General features: G+C 42.0%; 1 protein-coding gene across 3 annotated transcripts in view; it reads left to right on the forward strand.

The window, feature by feature from the left end:
* Positions 1–19,179, forward strand: part of CDK17 (cyclin dependent kinase 17) — a 204,350-nt gene that overhangs the window by 72,107 nt on the left and 113,064 nt on the right. For all 3 annotated transcript variants that reach the window (XM_039495321.1, XM_039495307.1, XM_039495313.1), the window contains exon 2: positions 8,926–9,074. In XM_039495321.1, coding sequence (XP_039351255.1) covers positions 8,957–9,074 — 118 coding nt within the window. In that variant the 5' untranslated portion in view covers positions 8,926–8,956. The remainder of the gene's footprint in view (positions 1–8,925; positions 9,075–19,179) is intronic.

Consider the following 19,179-nt stretch of genomic DNA (forward strand, 5'->3'; position numbering starts at 1 on the left):
TCTGCCCCAGGCCCCACCCTCACTCCACCCCTTCCCCCAAGGGCCTGCCCCGCCTCTTCCTGCTCCTGCCCCACCTCTTTCCCGCCACTTTCCACCCCCTCCCCTGAGTGCACCTGTCCGTGATCCTCCCTCTCCCTCCCAGTGCCTCCTGCACATTGCAGAACAGCTGTTCCATGGCGTGCAGGAGATGCTGGGAGGGCGGAGGAGGAGTTGATTGGTGAGGGCCCCAGGTGGGCACACCTGGGGGGTCCATACTCCATATCAATATATAGAAGCTTAGAGTATTGACCTGGGCCCTCGAGACCTTTTGCTTGTCCATGTAGCACAGATGCTTACAAACAGCACCATAGCCATGTACTGCATCAACAAGCAGGGAGGTGTGCATTCCCAGCTCTTGTCTGGGAGGCAAGAAATCTATGGCTGTATTACATCCAAACTATATCCCTCACAGTTGCCCTCACCTAGCAGGAGAGGTGAGCGTGGAGGAAGACTCAGTCAGCAGGTCATCTCAGGATCAACTTGAGTGGTCCTTGGAACCAGCGGTCCCCAGAGCCCTGTTTCACAAGTTCAGTAACAGACCTCTTTTAATACAATAAAACTTACCAATTTGATCCAACATTTGCATGTTTGTGAAGCATCCTCATGTATTCTAAAATCATCTAGCACGTTGGTAGGCAACCTGCGGCCCATCAGAGTAATCTGATTGTGGGCCGCGAGACATTTTGCTGACATTGACCATACACAGGCATGGCCCCCTGCAGCTCTCAGTGGCAGCAGTTCGCCGTTCCTGGCCAATGAGCGTTGCTGGCTGCCGCTTCCCGCAAGTCTCTGCAGGCCAGCTCTTCATGCCATTATTTGGAAACAAATAATTTATCCAAATTGCCAGTTCCATCAGACTAAAGAAATTGAGTAATACTTTTTTTAGTGTGGTTGGAAAGGTTTGCAAAATTAAGTTCTTTAATAGTTAGGTAAATTAAGATGACCAGAAGATGAACCATTTAGATGACATCAGGAAAATAAAAGATAAAGTGAAATTAAGTCTAGAATTTTCAAACTCTGTTATACTATGGACAGAATTTGAGAGATTATCTCATGACCATTGCCTTTTCTGTTCCTAGTTGTGTGGACAGCTTCCCTTGCTATTTGCAAGCAAATAACATCCCATTGGCTTCCCACCTGATATCAGATTTAAGCTTCTTGACACTACCTTCAAAGCTCTATACAATTGTGCCCCCAGATTCTCATCCTGGGGTCACAATGCCTCAGTGTGCCTCAAACATGACCACCCTGCCCTTTTCAATATTGCTACGTGGGAGAGTAGCTTCAACTATATGGGAGTGGAGAACCTGAAATGGGGAGAGTTTGGTATTACTAGTCTGGGTCATACAGATAAGTTCAAATTTAAAATGAAATAAAGTACAATTTGTTTTCAGTTATATGCTCTAGAGCAGGGGTAGGCAACCTATGGCACTCGTGCCAAAGGCGGCATGTGAGCTGATTTTCAGTGGCACTCACACTGCCTGGGTCCTGGCCACCAGTCCAGGGGGCTCTGCATTTTAATTTAATTTTAAATGAAGCTTCTTAAACATTTAAAAAACCTTATTTACTTTACATACAACAATAGTTTAGTTATATATTGTAGGCTTCTAGAAAGAGACCTTCTAAAAACGTTAAAATGTATTACTGGCATGTGAAACCTTAAATCAGAATGAATAAATGAAGACTCGGCACACCACTTCTGAAAGGCTGCTGACCCCTGTTCTAGAGATTATGGCTAAACAATATAGGGGTAAGGGAAGTTCCTAGATCTGTTGTAATCCTAATTTTATATGTATACCTTTTAACACTTATGAATTAATGGTGATGATGATGAAAAGTACATTTTTCTGTATAGAAAAATATTTATAGTCTTACAGCCATTGCGTATTTAAAGCTAAGGTTCAGCAATGTGAATTGGGGTTTCTCAGGAAGCAATAGTGTTTTATTTCTGAGCAAAATATCAAAGGAGTCTTATACAACAGCAGATTGCAAATATTCATAAAAAGCATCAATCTCTTTAATCTAGTGTTGCTTGCTTCAGTTCACATTGGCCTATGGATGGAACAAATATGTCTCTGCCAGTTTTGCTGTATCTTATCAGATAGTTTGTGTCCTCATTCTGTCTACAAAAAATAGGATTCCCATTAGTTACATTCAAGTGTGTGTTTTTAATATCTGACATTCCACTGTAGAATAGTTAGGTTGAAGACAATTTGTTCAGTATAGATTTAATATAGTCCTTGCATTTTTAAAAATGGAACAGTCATAAATATTATGCTCTATGTTCAAAAGCTCAAAAAGAAAATGACAGTGCAGATTCTTCTTACAGTTGGTAAGGGCTCCAGGGAAAAGAATCAGTGTTTGTTGCATCTAGTCATAGCTATTAATTCCAAATAGGTAACTGTAAAGTAACTTAGTTTTAGATTTAAATCAGATCTTATTTGTTTCCTGAATAAAGAAGTGCTTACCTTTTTTAATTAGGGGAAATTAGAAATGTCATTTAGCAGCCAAAAGTCTCCATTAATTTTTTTGTTTTAGACTGAGTGTATCTATTCTCTTGACTACTCCTCAAATTATTGTAGACTTTGAGACCCATGTTCCATATAGTGGTTGTGTTGGATTGTATTTTTGAATTATTCTCTGAACCCTCATTTCCTTCTGCCCAGGACTAATAGATGTCTTCTATTCAGGTAGGCAGCAATGAGGAATCAGCTAAAGAATGTTGGCGTCTCTGGCTCTTAGCTGGTGGTCGCTCCCTCCCACCCTGTCTCCTTCATTGATTGCCAGCAATGCAAAATGTCTTTCTCCACAATAATAGTGGCAGGTTTTTTATTTTAATAATTGAATTCCCGTGGAAGGAAGAAGTGATTGAAGAACAGTTCCCCCTGCTTCCCCCCCAACCCACTTTAATGATGTCTATTTGTTTAAATTGTTCTGGTACAACTGGTGAAGCCTACTCATCTGCACTATTACTACTTAACTTGTGGTCTTACAAATAGCATTCCAGGGTAATTACAAGGTCATGATTGTGGTTCCTGTGTTCTAGAGCAAGAAGAGGGGACAATATCCTGACTAAATGATTGGCTAGTCTGACCTCTGTCCTTTCAGATGCCCCAATATTTTGTGAAAAGGGTCCTTTTAAAATGCCCAGTTCCATGAAGCTTGTAGCAGCAATGGTAAAACTCCTTGTAATATTTCACAACTGTATTTGTCTAGGAATTTTTTTTTCACTAGGTGGTCACAGTAGTGTAGCCATCCCAGAATGAGTACAGAAAATTCTTCTTTCAGTGGGCACCCTATTGAAGGTTCATTCCTTCCTACTCCCTGATTCAGACCTACACTTTCTGAGACTCAGTGTTGTATGTAAAGGTGATATTCCTGTGACTTCATCTACCCTCCAAAATGCTGCAAAGATTTATTCTAAAAAAGCTCACACTACAGATGAATAACAAAATAATTCTTATACTCATAGACAATAGAGCTTAGAAAGACTTTTTAGATAATCTAGCCCAGTGGTTCTCAAACTGGGGGTTAGGACCCCAAAGTGGGTTGGCGTTGCCAGAGCTGACGTTAGATTTGCTGGGTCCCGTGGCTGAAACCAACGCCCGAGCCCCACTGCCCAGGCGGTGGGGCTCAGGTTACAGGCCCTCACCCGGGCGGCACCGCTCAGGCTTTGGCTTGGTACTCTCCTCTCTCCCCCCTGCCCCCCCGGGGCAGTGGGGCTTGGGCGGGCTCAGGCTTCGGTCCTCCCTTCTCGGTCGTGTAGTAATTTTTGTTGTCCGAAGGGGAGTGCGGTGCAATGAAGTTTGAAAACTGCTGATGTAGCCCATGCATCTGCCAGTACAAGACTGATCTATGTAGTATTTTTTTTAAATACTTTTTTACTTCATCAGTAGAACCACTCATTTGGGTAAAATTGTATATATTCTTAAATCTCTGCAGGATCAGAGCCCATTGTGGTATCTTGTTTCCATGTAAAGGCATCTTTTATCCTTAGTTTTTGCCCACATGGAAAATCAGAGAGAACTTGTCTGGCTGTCAGACTGCCTTACGTAGAGTGTTACCTAGATAGACTGTTCTTTAGATTCACTCAGACTTTTTGTGCTTTTTGAGAAGAGCACAGTTTGGGACATATAGGCTTCAAAGAAGACATTAGTACAGCGAACTAAAATCACACACATCTAGTCTGTCCTTTCCCATGAGGGAAAAATTTAGGTCCATCATTTTGGAAAGGAAAAAATAAGCACAGAAATGCACATAGTTCCAGACCTCTTTTTATTCAATAAGCAAGTCCTGAACAGGAAGTATAAATGCTCTCAGTGGAATGTTCTTTTCATTCGTTTTCTAAAAATGAGAATTTCCTGTCCTTGAATGCAAGGTATTAACATCAGTTGAAACAGCGAGTCACTATCCAAGTTTCCCCATACTGCTCTAATGAAGTTCCTTAGTCGCGGCCTGCAAAACTCCTGCTTTTCTAGTCACGGGTCCTCTTGAGCAGAAATTGTGAAGTGATTTTGCTGTGTGTACAAATTTAGATTAGGGTAAGAGGCAAAATACTTTTCAAAACTTCTGATGTAACTGGGCTGGGTTTGTACAGTGGTCCAGTATCCTCTTCCCCTCCAACACCCTCCACTGCTGGACTCCTGGCTCTTTCTACCCGTACTGTTGTCATTCCTGGACAGGTTCATCTTTCCTTCCTCTGCTCCCTACCGCATTGTCCCTGAACAGACTCTGCTTGTCACTGATTCTGTGCTGCATCTGGCCTTCTCAGACTTCTGGGCTCAAGTCCCAAAGATCTTGTCTTAATCCATGTCTGAATGTACTTAGCACAGTGTGCCATCTAGTCTCTCTGTGTTCACTTAAGAACATATGTATGGTTTCCTTTTGTGAATGTGTTCTCCCACCACCACTATCCGCCTCCATCTGATTCTACCCTTTTGTTTAGAATGCTCCATATCATAGGCAAGAGGGAGAGTGATTCAGCTTAAAGGGATACCATCCGTTTAAAAGTCATGTTGTTAATAACGTTACTAAAACCATTAGAGATTATTACAGTGACATGATTTTTAAAATCCTGTTCTACTTTACTTTTTGCATATCCTTCAGTTTAGACAATGAGTATCAATTAAATGTTTCACCTTTTCACTGGGTTTTCCTGTTTTATGTATTCTCCTCTATTGCTGGGTGACAGATCCATACAAGTGAGGATAAATATATGCACAACAAGGGGAGTAAGGGCCTATTGTGCACATATCTGTAAGCAGCTACAGCTAAATGATTGTCCTAGTCATAACTGCTGCTGTTGTCTCTCCTTGCTGCCTCTTTCTGCACAGGAGTTCCCTCCTTGTTCTCATCTTATCCCCCACCCCTAGCAACTGAGCCTCCCTCACCCAAATCCAACTCTATGACCAGTCCATCAGAGCAGAACAACAAAACAAAATGCCAAAGTGGCTTAGAAGTCCAGCACCCCTGGAAGTTGGTGCTCAGGGGCACCCTTAGAACCGGCCCTAAATACAAGTATCCATCCCACACACCTGCCCTTGTCCCTTCTCCCTGGCACTGTCTCCTGCTGTTCAGTTCTGTGGAGCGGATTGAGTTTGGGGACTTCTGCACATGTTGCTCTTCCATCCTTGTTCCTTTCCTGTTTCTGTGAAAGGGACAAGGGATAGTGAAACTCGCTGCCTTTTGTCCTAGGTCCTATATTAAGGGCTTGATGGGTGGGGTATCTCTAAACCCCTGTTGTCCATGCTTCTAACTCTAAAGGCTTATGTGGAAGAGGCTGGGGCAACTCCACTTCTAGCTTACTTCTACTCCCTGCTCCCATGGGATAAACTGAAGGCAGGGTCAGGAGGTTGGGAAATGTTTCTTCAGCCTTTACTTCATTTCAAGTAAAGCCTTTACTTCAGCCTTTACAGACTGACCTCTGTTTCTTGCTGCTGTTTGCTTTGGCAGAGGTGGATGGTTCCATTCCTCTTCTGATATCAACATTAGTGATTGTGAGAGTTTACTACTACTTCCTGCTTTGTTGTGGACTGTTCCAAATTTTTCTTTGGTCTTATTGGGGGTGGGGGGCTTCTCCTTACCTTCCTTGCTGAGTGTCTTTTGCCTTCTCTCCAAGTCCTGCTGGGGGGCTGTCTGTTGAATGCTTTCTGTCTTATTGCTTCTGAAGGACCAAAGGACTAGGCTGCCTCCAATATTGCAAGGTGCTCTGGGCCTCTGCAAAGATCTTGGGGAGATAAAACGGAGTTCCACATACCACTCACTCTGCCGAGCTCCCAGCACTGCCCAGTACTGTGCAGACCCCAAATGTAGAAGAATAGCAGCCACTCTACTGTACTGTCACTGTGATTTTTATTAAATATAAAAAGTAGGATTTAAGTGGTTCCAAGTAATAACAGACAGAACAAAGTAAGTTGCCAAGCAAAATTAAATAAAACACGCAAGTCTAAGCCTAATACAGTAGGAAACTAAATGCAGGTAAATCTCACCCTCAGAGATGTTCCAATAAGCTTCTTTTACAGACTAGACTTCCTCCTAGTCTGGGTCCAACAATCACTCAGACCCCCGTAGTTACGGTCCTTTGTTCCAGTTTCTTTCAGGCATCTCTTTGGGGTCAGAGGCTATCTCTTGAGCCAGCTGAAAACAAAATGGAGGGGTTTCCAGGGGCTCATATAGTCTTTCTCTTGTAGGTGGAAATTCCTCTGTTCTCCTGTGTAAAATCCCTTCAACAAGATGGAGTTTTGCAGTTACCTGGGCTATTGTTTACGTTAGTTTGAACGTTCCCAGAAAAGCTTAGATGTGGATTGGCGTCTCCTATAGTTCATTGTTAGTTAAGTACTCCCAATTACTTGAATAACCCCTTCACACTATGTTGACTGAATCTGCCTTATGTGCTTCCTACAGCAAATACTATAAACATAAGCATAGAGCCAACGTTCATATCTTCAGAAATAAAAATGTTACATGCATACAAATAGGATGAATACATTCAGTAGAACATAACCTTTGCAAAGATATGTTACAGGGCATATCTAGCATAAAGCATATTCCAGTTATGTCACATTTACACTCATAAGCATACCCCCCATAAAGCATTATGGGATGCAACGTCACATAGGTAATTACAATTTAAAACTTTCTACCATGCAGACTACATGCTACATTATATGTACAACTACTTACAGATGGAGAGGCATTACATTAGGAATTCACATACGTTTATAGTGTTGTAAGCAAGACACGACAAGTAATTCTTCTGCTCTACTCTGTGCTGATTATGCCTCAACTGGAGTATTGTGTCCAGTTCTGGGCGCCACATTTCAGGAAAGATGTGGACAAATCGGAGAGAGTCCAGAGAAGAGCAACAAAAATTATTAAAGGTCTAGAAAACATGACCTATGAGGGAAGATTGAAAAAATTGGGTTTGCTTAGTCTGGAAAAGAGAAGACTGAGAGGGGACATGGTAACAGTTTTCAAGTATGTAAAAGGTTGTTACAAAGAGAAGGAGAATTTTTTTCCTCCTAACATATGAGGATAGATGAGAAGCAGTGGGCTTAAATTGCAGCAAGGGAGGTTTAGGTTGGACGTTAGGAAAAACTTCCCAACTGTCAGAGTGGTTAAACACTGGAATAAATTGCCTAGCGAGGTTGTGGAATCTCCATCATTGGAGATTTTTAAGAGCAGGTTAGACAAACACCTGTCAGGGATGGTCTAGATAATACTTAGTCCTGTCAGGAGTGCAGGAGACTGGACTAGATGACCTCTCAGGGTCCCTTCCAATCCTATGATTCTGTGATAGCTATCAGTTCTGCAGAACAAATGATGCCCTGTAATCTACTGCCACTTGTGCACAATCTTCAATATGAGAATGATCTGGTCAGCAAATTTTAGTTGAAAATATAGAAAAGTATTATCACTGGGAGATACTTGGACAATTATGAACATGCAATGTGAAAACATTTTTTGTTAGTATATTGCAAATTGTTGATATTCGCCATTTTTGCCACATGCCAAACAGCTCATCAGTTCTGGAAAAAAATACTAGCCCATGCAACACCAAATCTTTTAATACATTGTCATTTGGTATCTTTGACTGGTAAACACCACATTAAGATGTTGAAATTAATTTTAAGTATAAACTGTAGTCAGAGTCACGTTGAGGTGTTTCTGCACAAAAAATGACACTTTCTCATTTTGGGTAACATTGTGTCTCCTCGGTTGTTGGCTTACCGCACCACTTGATAGTCCCACAACCTACCTCATCTAAATGTACATAAAATAAGCTTTCAGATGATAGATGATGTGGGTGTGTGTAGGGTGGGCACACTAAACTCCAAAAATATGGTCCTTTCTGGAGAATTGTTCCACCTCCAAGATGGGAAGTGCTAAACTGACCTTAAACAGAACAGCGATTCTGACTGTGTACAGAGTGTTTCCAAATACACGAAGGAAACACTGAAAAAGAGAAAAATAACATTTTCTCAATTTTTTTATATTTGTAGCTACTTGTGTCATTTGTAAATTTAAAAAATAAATGTCATATGGAAATGTGATTAAATTGACGTTTTTTTAAATTTCTCATTGGAATTTTAAAAAACAAAAAAAAATAATTTATTTTGTGGAAACTTGTTTTTAAACTTTGGTCCAAATTTAAGGAGTGTTCTTTTAAAATCTAGTGTTTATTCTCTAACTTGTGTATACAAGTAAACCATCTGCAATATTTCCCACATTTTATATATTTCATTTATTTATCTATTTCGCAACTCAAGTTTTTTTGTTTGTTTTTTGGATTGTAGCAGCGTGCGCAGTAACTCAATTCTACTAATATCCTATGTTTTTTATATAATATAATAATGGAATTCCACTCCCTCCTTTTTTTTTGTACAGGCTTCCTTAAGCCAGATTGATCATTGATAGAATGAAAAAGTTTAAGAGGAGACTTTCCCTAACCTTGCGTGGAAGCCAGACCATTGATGAATCACTGTCTGAGCTGGCAGAACAAATGACAATTGAAGAAAACAGCAGCAAAGATAACGGTGAGTATTTTCCTCCCCTCTTCTTTTTAATTAAAAGGATTCTGTCAAACATTAGAGTATTTTTTTAAATAACATATTCCATTGTTTATAATATTTTAGAAGCTTGATAAATTTTCTTTCCTTTCCATTTTGGCCAACATTAGGACTTTTTACCCTGTTCGGTTTGCACATTATATAACTTGCCTAATATAACAGATGAACTGAAATATGTTATCAAAAATTACATAATAATTTTTTTAATGTGCTGAATGTCCCAGATAGCAAGTGGTACAGAGACAATTTTCAGTACATATCTAATTTTAAACCATTTAAATATAATTATTTTTGGTATCCAGCAATTTTTCAAACTGCTTTAAGTCACTCTGGCTTCTCAGAATAATTATTCAGTGATTTGCAGTGTGTTGTTGTAGCCATGATGGTCCCAGAAGATTAGAGGTGCAAGGTGAATGAGGTAATACATTTTACTCGACCAGCTTCTGTTGGTGAGAGAAACAAGCTTTTGAGCTCCACAGAGCTCTTCCTCAGGTCTGGGAAAGGTGCTCAGAGTGTCACAGCTAAATACAAGGTGGAACAGATTGTTAACATCAGTGGTAAACACATTCAGGGTGAAGTGGCCCATTAACACCCCTGGAGTCATAGGTAAGGCTACGTTTTAGTCACGGGTATTTTTAGTAAAAAGTCATGGACAGGTCACGGGCAGTAAACAATAATTCACAGCGCATGACTGTCCATGACTTGTACTTGACTAAATCTTGGGTGCTCTGGGGGTGCTGAAGGTGCTCGAGGGGGGGGAGCAGGGGCACCGAGAGTGCTTGGAGGTGGGGGCATGGCAGCATGCAGCCTGGGACCCTGCTGGTGCTGCGGATGGTGGGGAGAGTTTGAGCGGGGCTGGCAGGCTCCCCAGATATAGGGACATGTCCTTCAGCTCCTAGGTGGAGTTGTGGCCAGGGGGCTCCGTGTGCTGCCCCCGAGCGCTGGCCCCGCAGCTCCCATTGGCTGGGAACCAAAACTGCTTCAGCAGTGGCCAGTGCGGCTGGCCCAGGGGCTGCCCGAGCTGCTCAGGTGGCCCCCGGCCAGCCGCACTGGTTGCTGCAGAAGTCCCGGAAAGTCACGGAATCCGTGACCTCTGTGACGGACTCACATCTTTAGACATAGGACCAAAAAAGGGGTTAGGGAGTTACAGATTGTTGTAATAAGTCGTCAATCCAGTATCTTTATTAAGATCGTGATTGTTAATGTTTAGCAAAGTTATGAATTTAAGCTCTCAGGCTCTTCTTGTGAAGGCGTTCAGGATGAAGATTGAGAGTTCAGATATGGAATGATGGTTATGTGAAAAAGGTTTATTCAGGGATGTTACAGATACCAGAACTTGAGTGGTGCAATTAAAACTGCTCAGTACCATATCTAATCCTCCATGGGACTACTCCATTGTGCCAGCAGAGCTCCTAGTTATCTGTATATCTCTGAACAGTGCATTCAGGAGCTAGCCAGGTAGGGTTAATGTGACTGAGGCCTGGTCTACACTACGCGTTTAAACTGATTTTAGGAGTGTTAAACCGATTTAACGCCCCACCCGTCCACACTAAAAGGCCCTTTATATCGATATAAAGGGCTCTTTAAACCGGTTTCTGTACTCCTCCCCAATGAGAGGAGTAGCGCTAATATCGGTATTACCATATCGGATTAGGGTTAGTGTGGCCGCAAATCGACGGTATTGGCCTCCGGGCGGTATCCCACAGTGCACCACTGTGACCGCTCTGGACAGCAATCTGAACTCGGATGCAGTGGCCAGGTAGACAGGAAAAGACCTGCGAACTTTTGAATATCATTTCCTGTTTGCCCAGCGTGGAGCTCCGATCAGCACGGGTGGCAGTGCAGTCCCAAATCCAAAAAGAGCTCCAGCATGGACCGTACGGATGTGATCGCTGTATGGGCAGACAAATCTGTTCTATCAGAGCTCCGTTACAGAAGACGAAATTCCAAAGCATTTTAAAAAAATCTCCAGACAGAGGCCACAGCAGGGACTCAGCACACTGCTGCGTGACAAGCGTAACGGAAAGCCAAAGAATCAAATGGACGCTCATGGAGGGAGGGAGTGGGGACTGAGGACTCAAGCTATCCCACAGTTCCTGCAGTCTCCAAAAAGCATTTGCATTCTTGGCTGAGCTCCCAATGCCTGTAGGGTCAAACACATTGTCCGGGGTGGTTCAGGGCATAGCTCATCAATTTACCCCCCACCCCCACCCCCAGAAGGAAAAGGGAAAAAAATCGTCTCTTGACTCTTTTAAATGTCACCCTATGTGTACTGAATGCTGCTGGTAGACGCGATGCTGCGGCAGTGAACTGTAGCATCCTCGCTCCCCCTCCTTGGTGGCTGATGGTACAATATGACTGATATCCATCGTCATCATCAGCCTTGTGGCAGATGGTACAGTACAGAAGGACTGGTATCCGTCCTCATCATCAGCCCATGAGTGCTACTGCTTCCCAGTAGATGGTAAAGAACGGCTGGTAACCGTCTTCATCATAGCAACAGGGGGCTGAGCTCCCTTCATGTGTAAAGAAAAGATTCTGTTCTACCTGGACTATCATAGCAGTGGGATGCTGGGCTCCTCTCCCCCACACTGCTTAATGTCCTGTCTGGACTATCATAGCAGCTGGAGGCTGCCTTCCCCTCCATTTTATCTCACTAACAAGTCACTGTTTCTTATTCCTGCATTCTTTATTACTTCATCACACAAATGGGGGGACACTGCAACGGTAGCCGAGGAAGGCTGGGGGAGGAGGGAAGCAACAGGTGGGGCTGTTGCAGGGGCACCCCCGTGAATGGCATGCAGCTCATCATTTCTGTGGGATCTGACACTGAGCGGCTGTGCTCTCTGGTTCTCTGATACACTGGTTCTCTAGTACATTTGCCCCATACTCTAGGCAGGACTGATTCTATTTTTAGATACCATAGAGGAGGGATTGACTCGGGGAGTCATTCCCATTTTTGTCTTTTGCGCCCCCGGCCGACCTCAGCCAGGGGCACCCATGACAGCAGCAAACAGTACAGCACAGAAGGACTGGTAACCGTCATCTCTTTGCCAATTTACAATGGCAGCAGACAGTACAGAACGGCTGATAACCATCTCTGCTATCATGCAAAAGCAAATGAATGCTGCTGTGTAGCGCTGCTGAATCGCCTCTGTCAGCGGCATCTAGTACACATACGGTGACAGTGACAAGAGGCATAACAGGCTCCATGGTTGCCATGCTATGGCGTCTGCCAGGGCAATCCAGGGAAAAAGGGCGCGAAATGATTGTCTGCCGTTGCTTTCCCAGAGGAAGGAGTGACTGACGACATTTACCCAGAACCACCTGCGACAATGATTTTTGCCCCATCAGGCACTGGGATCTCAACCCAGAATTCCAAGGAACGGGGGAGACTGCGGGAACTATGGGATAGCTACGGAATAGCTACCCACAGTACAACGCTCCAGAAATTGATGCTAGCCTCGGACTGTGGACGCACACCACCGAATTAATGTGTTTAGTGTGGCCGCGGGCACTCGACTTTATACAATCTGTTTTACTAAACCGGTTTATGTAAAATCGGAATAATCCCGAAGTGTAGACGTACCCTGAAAAGCATGTGCACAGCCCCAGGTAGGGAGAAGAATAATTCTCTGATCCTACAAAGCATCTTGGCCACTGTGAGGGCTTCACCACTGTAGCCTTTTGTCTGCTCCTAGCTGCTTGCAGTAGTGACCAGAAGAGATTATTCTGCTTTACTCTGCTATCCCAACCTCTGTGATTCAAGTCCTTCTCTCCAGTGATTAGCTCCACTGTCTGCCTCTGCTGACACTCAGTTTTCTCAAGCAGCAGCAGAGTAATTGGTATGATTTTTGTTGGTTTCATGGCCACTCCAAGTTTCTGAACAGTACCTGTGAAAACTTACAAAATTGTGAAATCTTAATAGCAGCAGAGGCAATGCAGACTTTTAGGCCCATGCACATTACAAAGGGCTCCTCTTTAGGAAAGAGAACTTTCTGTCCCCCACCCTCCATTTAACCTTGCATTGTGAGCCACTATTCTGCCCCCTCCCCAAAGCAGTTCATACCCAACACTTTGGAAAATTCAGATTTAACTGGTTGCGTTTTTATCTGTGTCTACACAACAGCTTTTTTCTAGCACAATTATTTTGTGTCCAATTTAGCACTTTGCCTAACCTTTTAAGGGAGTGCATTCTGGGAAATCCTGGGTAGTTATCCAACAGTATCTCACCTGCAGCTGTCTCTGTTAATGGCTGTGTTTTTTCAGAGCTTTGTATGCTTGTGAAATAACTCCATATAGCATACATGAACTTTAAAGGAATACTTTCAAGTTTGTTTGGCAGATGCTTGTCTTACCTTTATGTAATTTTTTGAATGTTGTAACTTTGGTCTAATGAAAATCAATGGTTTCATGCCTGAGAACTCGTATGAAAATACATCTCTGTGTATGAGCTTCATTTGCCTGCTGAACCTGTGTGCTCTGCTTCTGTATGAAGGCATTTGTAAAATGGATTAAAACAGGACTCCTGCTCAGTGAAGCATGCTTTCAGGAGCAGAATTCTCATGTTAATTTCACTTTACAAGCACTTCCAAATGTGAGTAGAGCCAACATGTCTTGTTGGGAAGAAGAAACAAATTGAAACAGAAGGGAAGAAAGAACAATGTGTATGGTAGACAGTGTGTGGGAAGGAGAAACCATACAGAACAGTTGGGGCGGGGGGTGTGTGGAGTAAGCAATAGCACAGGAGGGATATGTTAGACTATAATAAAACCATCTTGAATATGTTGTAAAGCACAAGGCATGAGTTAGAGTATTTAGCCCCGACAAACATCATTATTCAAGATAGCCTACATTCTAGAGTAGTGGTTCTCAAACTTTTGTACTGGTGACCCCTTTCACATAGCAAACCTCTGAGTGTGATTTCCCTCCCTCTCCCTTATAAATTAAAAACACTTTTTTATATATTGAACACCATTATAAATGCTGGAGGCAAAGCGGGTTTTAGGTTGGAGGCTGACAACTCACAACCCCCCATGTAATAACCTCACGACCCCTCTGAGGGGTCCCGACCCCCAGTTTGAGAACCCCTGTTTTAGAGTATGTTGTGTTGATATTTATATTATATTTTAGTTTTATGTTTTTAGCCTTATACTGACATTTTATTTTACATGTGGCAACCATATTAAGACCACAATAAGTCTGTGTATAAAGAAGTTATCTTAAAATGAAACAAGACTTTGAAATGTTCATATACCCCTATGTAGGTTCTCCTTGCATACAGAAGGAATCAAAAATAGCAGCTAGGAATTCCCTCTTATACTTAAAATAATTTGAAATGAAAACAAACTTCTTATAACTTCAAAGGCAACTGTGGGGATTCTTCTTAGAAGTTAGAAGTCTGAGCTGACAGTTGTAGTGTGATAGATGCATATAAACACGCATTATTAGTTCCCTCTTAGAGTAGTAATTAGCCATCAAGATCCTGCCTCTGCAAACACTTCTGCATGTACTTAATTTTACAACTGTGAGTAGTAACTGGAGCATTGGGGTAGTAAAGTTAAACACATGCATAAGTATTTGCAGGATCCTGGCCTACGGTGGCACTATTATTGAAAGCAGATAAAATAGTTCAATATGTCAAGCCACTTACATTAAAAACTTGCTTGTTTTTGTTTAGCATAGGAAATTTTCTGTTATGAAATGATATTCCTCATGAATTGTTACTAAAATATTAGTATTAAGAGATTTGTTGATGTGTTTGTAAGCATGCACTGTGTAGCTGTCTTTAAAAATAAACTAAAAGCCATCTTTGGAGCTTCTGGGATAAAAAGTTGGCTACAAAATCCTCTTTCTATCTCTCATTAAAGAGCAGATTGTTATACACTTTAAAAATGTTTACATTCGTTTTCAAGTTTTAATCATTTTTGTGTGTTTGACTTTCAAGTTTTTGCCATTTGCATACTCCGTTAATTGGACTGTATAGGTATACTTTGGTTGTTCCTTTCAATAACTACATTTTCATTTTTGTGTCATTAGCAAGGAAAGAAAATTCAACAACAAATGATTATCATATACCAATAATATATGGCAGGTGACATTGTGTTGTAATAGTCTGAATAAAGATACCTGAAATGGAGTACAGAATTAAAAAATAATTCTAAACCCGATTTTTGACTTAATTTGCATCAGGGGTAGAATTAGGAAAACAAAACAATCAAATGGCTCCATTCTCTGAAGGGTTAAAGAACAGCAAAAAGTTTGCATTAAAAAAAAGGATACTCGGGACCATGCACTTGAAACAATGTAAAATAATATCAGAAATAAGCCTGGACCTGTAGTAACTCTCTGTGCATTTATACTACATGGCCTATAATTCAAACAGTTTCAAACCTTTCAGATCAGTGTATTAAGCATATTATCAATCACTTTATTTTTATGGTTTAATTTGTGATATTTCCAGACCGCAGGCAAATTAAGGTCAGCTTTATCTTTAATCATAATCTAACTGGTAGATTTCATTGTACATTTCATTGTATTTAGATTCCTGGGCAATATTTGTGGAAAGAGCTTTAAGAAATGCCAGGGTGTGGCAGAAACTGGCAGCATCATTCATTTGGCTTTTCCATAGTGAGTGAAAGAAGCCTTGCTTCAGAACAGTGTGCCTGGATCCTTGTCAGTTTCACTCTGTTAGTGTTGGGCAGGTGTTTTGTGCAAGAACAGCACTGGCCTAATGCTATGAAAGAGGAAAGGCACTGGTCCCTTGAATCCTAAGTCAGCCAGGGTCTGATTACTGTTCATGTCGTGCCAAAACCAGTAGGACCCCAGAAGTACATGACTGGAGCAAGATTGCTAACTTGAATGAGCTGTATGTCTAGTTATCAAAGGGAAGATTGTCACAACGTGGAACCCTGGGGATGGTGGGGTCAAAAGGGAAAAATGGAGACGGAACATGGAGACCTGTAGGGGAAATGAAAGGGGAAGGGGGGGGGAAGGAGAGGAGGAATAAAAATGGTTAGGCATAGGAGGAGCTCTCCTCACTCCTTCTGGAATGAAGATAGGCTGGTTTACTAGTGCAAGCTAATTATACCAAATTCTCAGGAGAGATGGAAGGAGAGCATAGAGAATAGTAAATATGTGCTTGCTAGGTAACACTGAAGTAAATAAAAGCCAGTTTTGGACTGTATATGCAAATACACAATGTCACTGACCATATTGGTGGCAGCCCTTCTGAATACAGTGCTGGTGAGTCTACATCTGTAGTACTGTATGACATTCTAGGTACTGATATATCAAAAATAAGGTAGTACTTACCAACTAGTTGAAGCATATGCATTGAAAACAATAGAGCTCCCACTTTTGAAGGAGCAAAAGGAACATATGCAGAAGGTAATGAGTATGTCCCAACTAGATGGAAAGACAGAAAATGAGATGGTGGGTGAATCACCAGGAAGAACTAGATTACTGCAGTGGGAGGAGGATTTCTGAGACAGCTGCTCCAAAACTTAAATTCCATGATAGTGGAATCTAGTACTCCTCAGGGCCTTTGGCTTAATCAATGTCATTATAGACTGAAAAGGAAGTATTTTTAGTTAGATTTTAGTAATTGAGCTCTCTAACATATGCAACCACTTGCAAGCCCTGATCTTGTAACATGACTTTATTAACATTCTATTTAAGAAAAAAAGTCCTGCTAGTTTTACAGTGTGATGGGTTGGATCACAGAAACCCCCTTGGCGCTGCCCACTGATATGCCAAGATTACTTCTGCCCCTGCTTTCCCTGCCAGCTCGGGACACCAGCACCCTGTCTTGCTGAGCCAGACACGCGTCTGCTCCAGCACAGACCCAGGATCTGAACCACGTGCCCCAAAGCTGCAGACTTAACTGAAAGCAACTTGAGAAGTGTTCCTGTTTTTAACACTTGTTCCAGTTCAGGTGGTAGCTAGGGGATTTCTCATGATGGCCGCCCCGGGCTTTTGTTCTGTTCCACTCACTTCTATATCTTTTGCATAAGGCAGGAATCCTTTGTCCCTCTGGGTTCCCACCCCCTACTTCTCAATGGAAAAGCACCAGGTTAAAGATGGATTCCAGTTCAGGTGACATGATCATGTCACTGTAAGACTTCATTACCCACTTGCCAGCACAGACGTATACAGGAAGACTTAAAAATAAAACAGAGCCATCTACAGTCAGATGTCCTGGCTGATGGGAGCCATTAAGATTCCAAACCGCCATTAATGGCCCACACTTTGCATAACTACAATAGGACCTCAGAGTTATATTTCATATTTCTAGTTTCAGATACAGGAGTGGTACATTTATACAAATAGGATGACCACATTCAGTAGATTATAAGTTTTGTAATGATATCTTACAAGAGACATTTTGCATGAAGCATATTTTAGTTACATTATATTCACACTCATCGGCATACTTTCATAAAATCATATAGAGTGCAACATCAGATACAGCATTAACAAGAGTATCATTCAGACTACACAGGACAGCTTTAGATCATAGTTTTGGCAGGGATGGAGGAAAGTCCATGACAGTGCAGAACTCAAGTTCTGTGTCTAAATAAAACCAGGCAAAACAGAACAATCTTATGTATAACCATCCACACAGCCATAAAGGGATTCATTAATTCATATGGAAACAATACTGAATTTTTCTTCTGAAATTTGATGTCAAGAATTTTTACATTGAATAGGGCAGAATTGCAATGAAAAAATCTACTTGTTTGTTTGTCCCTTGTTCAAGTTTTACATCCTCCTCCTGGTGAGATAGATGCAGAAGTTGAAGGTCCCCGTTAGTAGTTTTCTTAGTACAGATGCCTACGTTATCACAGTGGTCAAGAGTCACTTTTACCCTCTACAGTTCAGCTTTGAAACCTGCTTGTAGTTCCCAGACATGGATCTCACTATGGTTGTGCTTCCTTTTGTCACATCTAAAACAGATTACTATAATGTGCTCCTAATTGGTTTGCTCAGGAATCTGATCCAAAGCTGCAAATGTAGAACACAGCTACCCCCTTGCTTTGCTTCTAATTATACCAGTTCTTGAGATCTGTAGTGTTATGCCAAAAGATTTATTTCAAAGTATGATATATCAAATAATTCATAAGATAGTCCCTAAGTGATTGCTTCCTGCTCAGCATTTATGATGAGCCATGGGGTTGCTTGCACTTTGTTTCTAGATTCATACGGGACCTGGTCAGTGGCAGATCTTGGAGTTAAATGTCCTCCTGTAGAACTCCCTTTTGGATGAGGTCCACTTGAATACTTTTCTAAGCTCTCTGAGGGAGAACTCACTCTGAAATGGGGAGCTCTGACTAATTATTTAAGTAATGTCTCTATGGGTGCTGCACTTAGATCAAAGGTGGATGCGCATCCGGAGACTTTTGGTGGTAGTTCCCATTCAGTCGCACATTTGCCCAGGTTATCCTCCTGCCCCATACTGAAGGTATGTAGAGCAGTGTTGGACAAATGACACTCAGTTCCTTCTCAGCCACCTCAGCTTGAGATGGAGTGTCTTGCAACGCCTGCTTCATACTAGCTTTTTCTTTAGGGAATAGTTTCTAGGTTTTCTTATTTTAGATTTCAGTTAGCCCCCTTTTAGTTATTTTTACTAGTTACCATAGTTCTAGGAATTTTTTTTTTGAGGAAGCTTCCTTGGGACTCCTTGTTCCTCTCCCTCCCCCTGGGAGTCTTTGCATCTTGGAAGGATTTTTTTTCCTGCAGGGCATGCCTAAGTCCCCTGGATCTAAATGTTGCCTCATTTGCCAGGATTCTATCCCAGTTAGTGATGGTCACTCTCACTGTATCCACTGTTTAGGGGACACCCACATCTCATCTAAGTGTAAAATTTGTTTGGGATTTAACAATAGGTCTTGAAAAAACAGGAAGATAAAGCTTAGGCTTCCCATGATGGAGTGCTTCCTTTGACCTGCATCAGACCCAGCCCCTGATACCCTTCCAAGTACAGTGGTCTTCCAATGAGCACAGTACCCTGTCATCCTCTGCAGCCCACTCATCCACTGACTAGACCTTCACAGCGGAGAACAGAGGATAG

The sequence above is a fragment of the Mauremys reevesii genome, linkage group 1 (assembly GCF_016161935.1).
Source record: "Mauremys reevesii isolate NIE-2019 linkage group 1, ASM1616193v1, whole genome shotgun sequence".
Taxonomy (NCBI): Eukaryota; Metazoa; Chordata; order Testudines; family Geoemydidae; genus Mauremys; species Mauremys reevesii.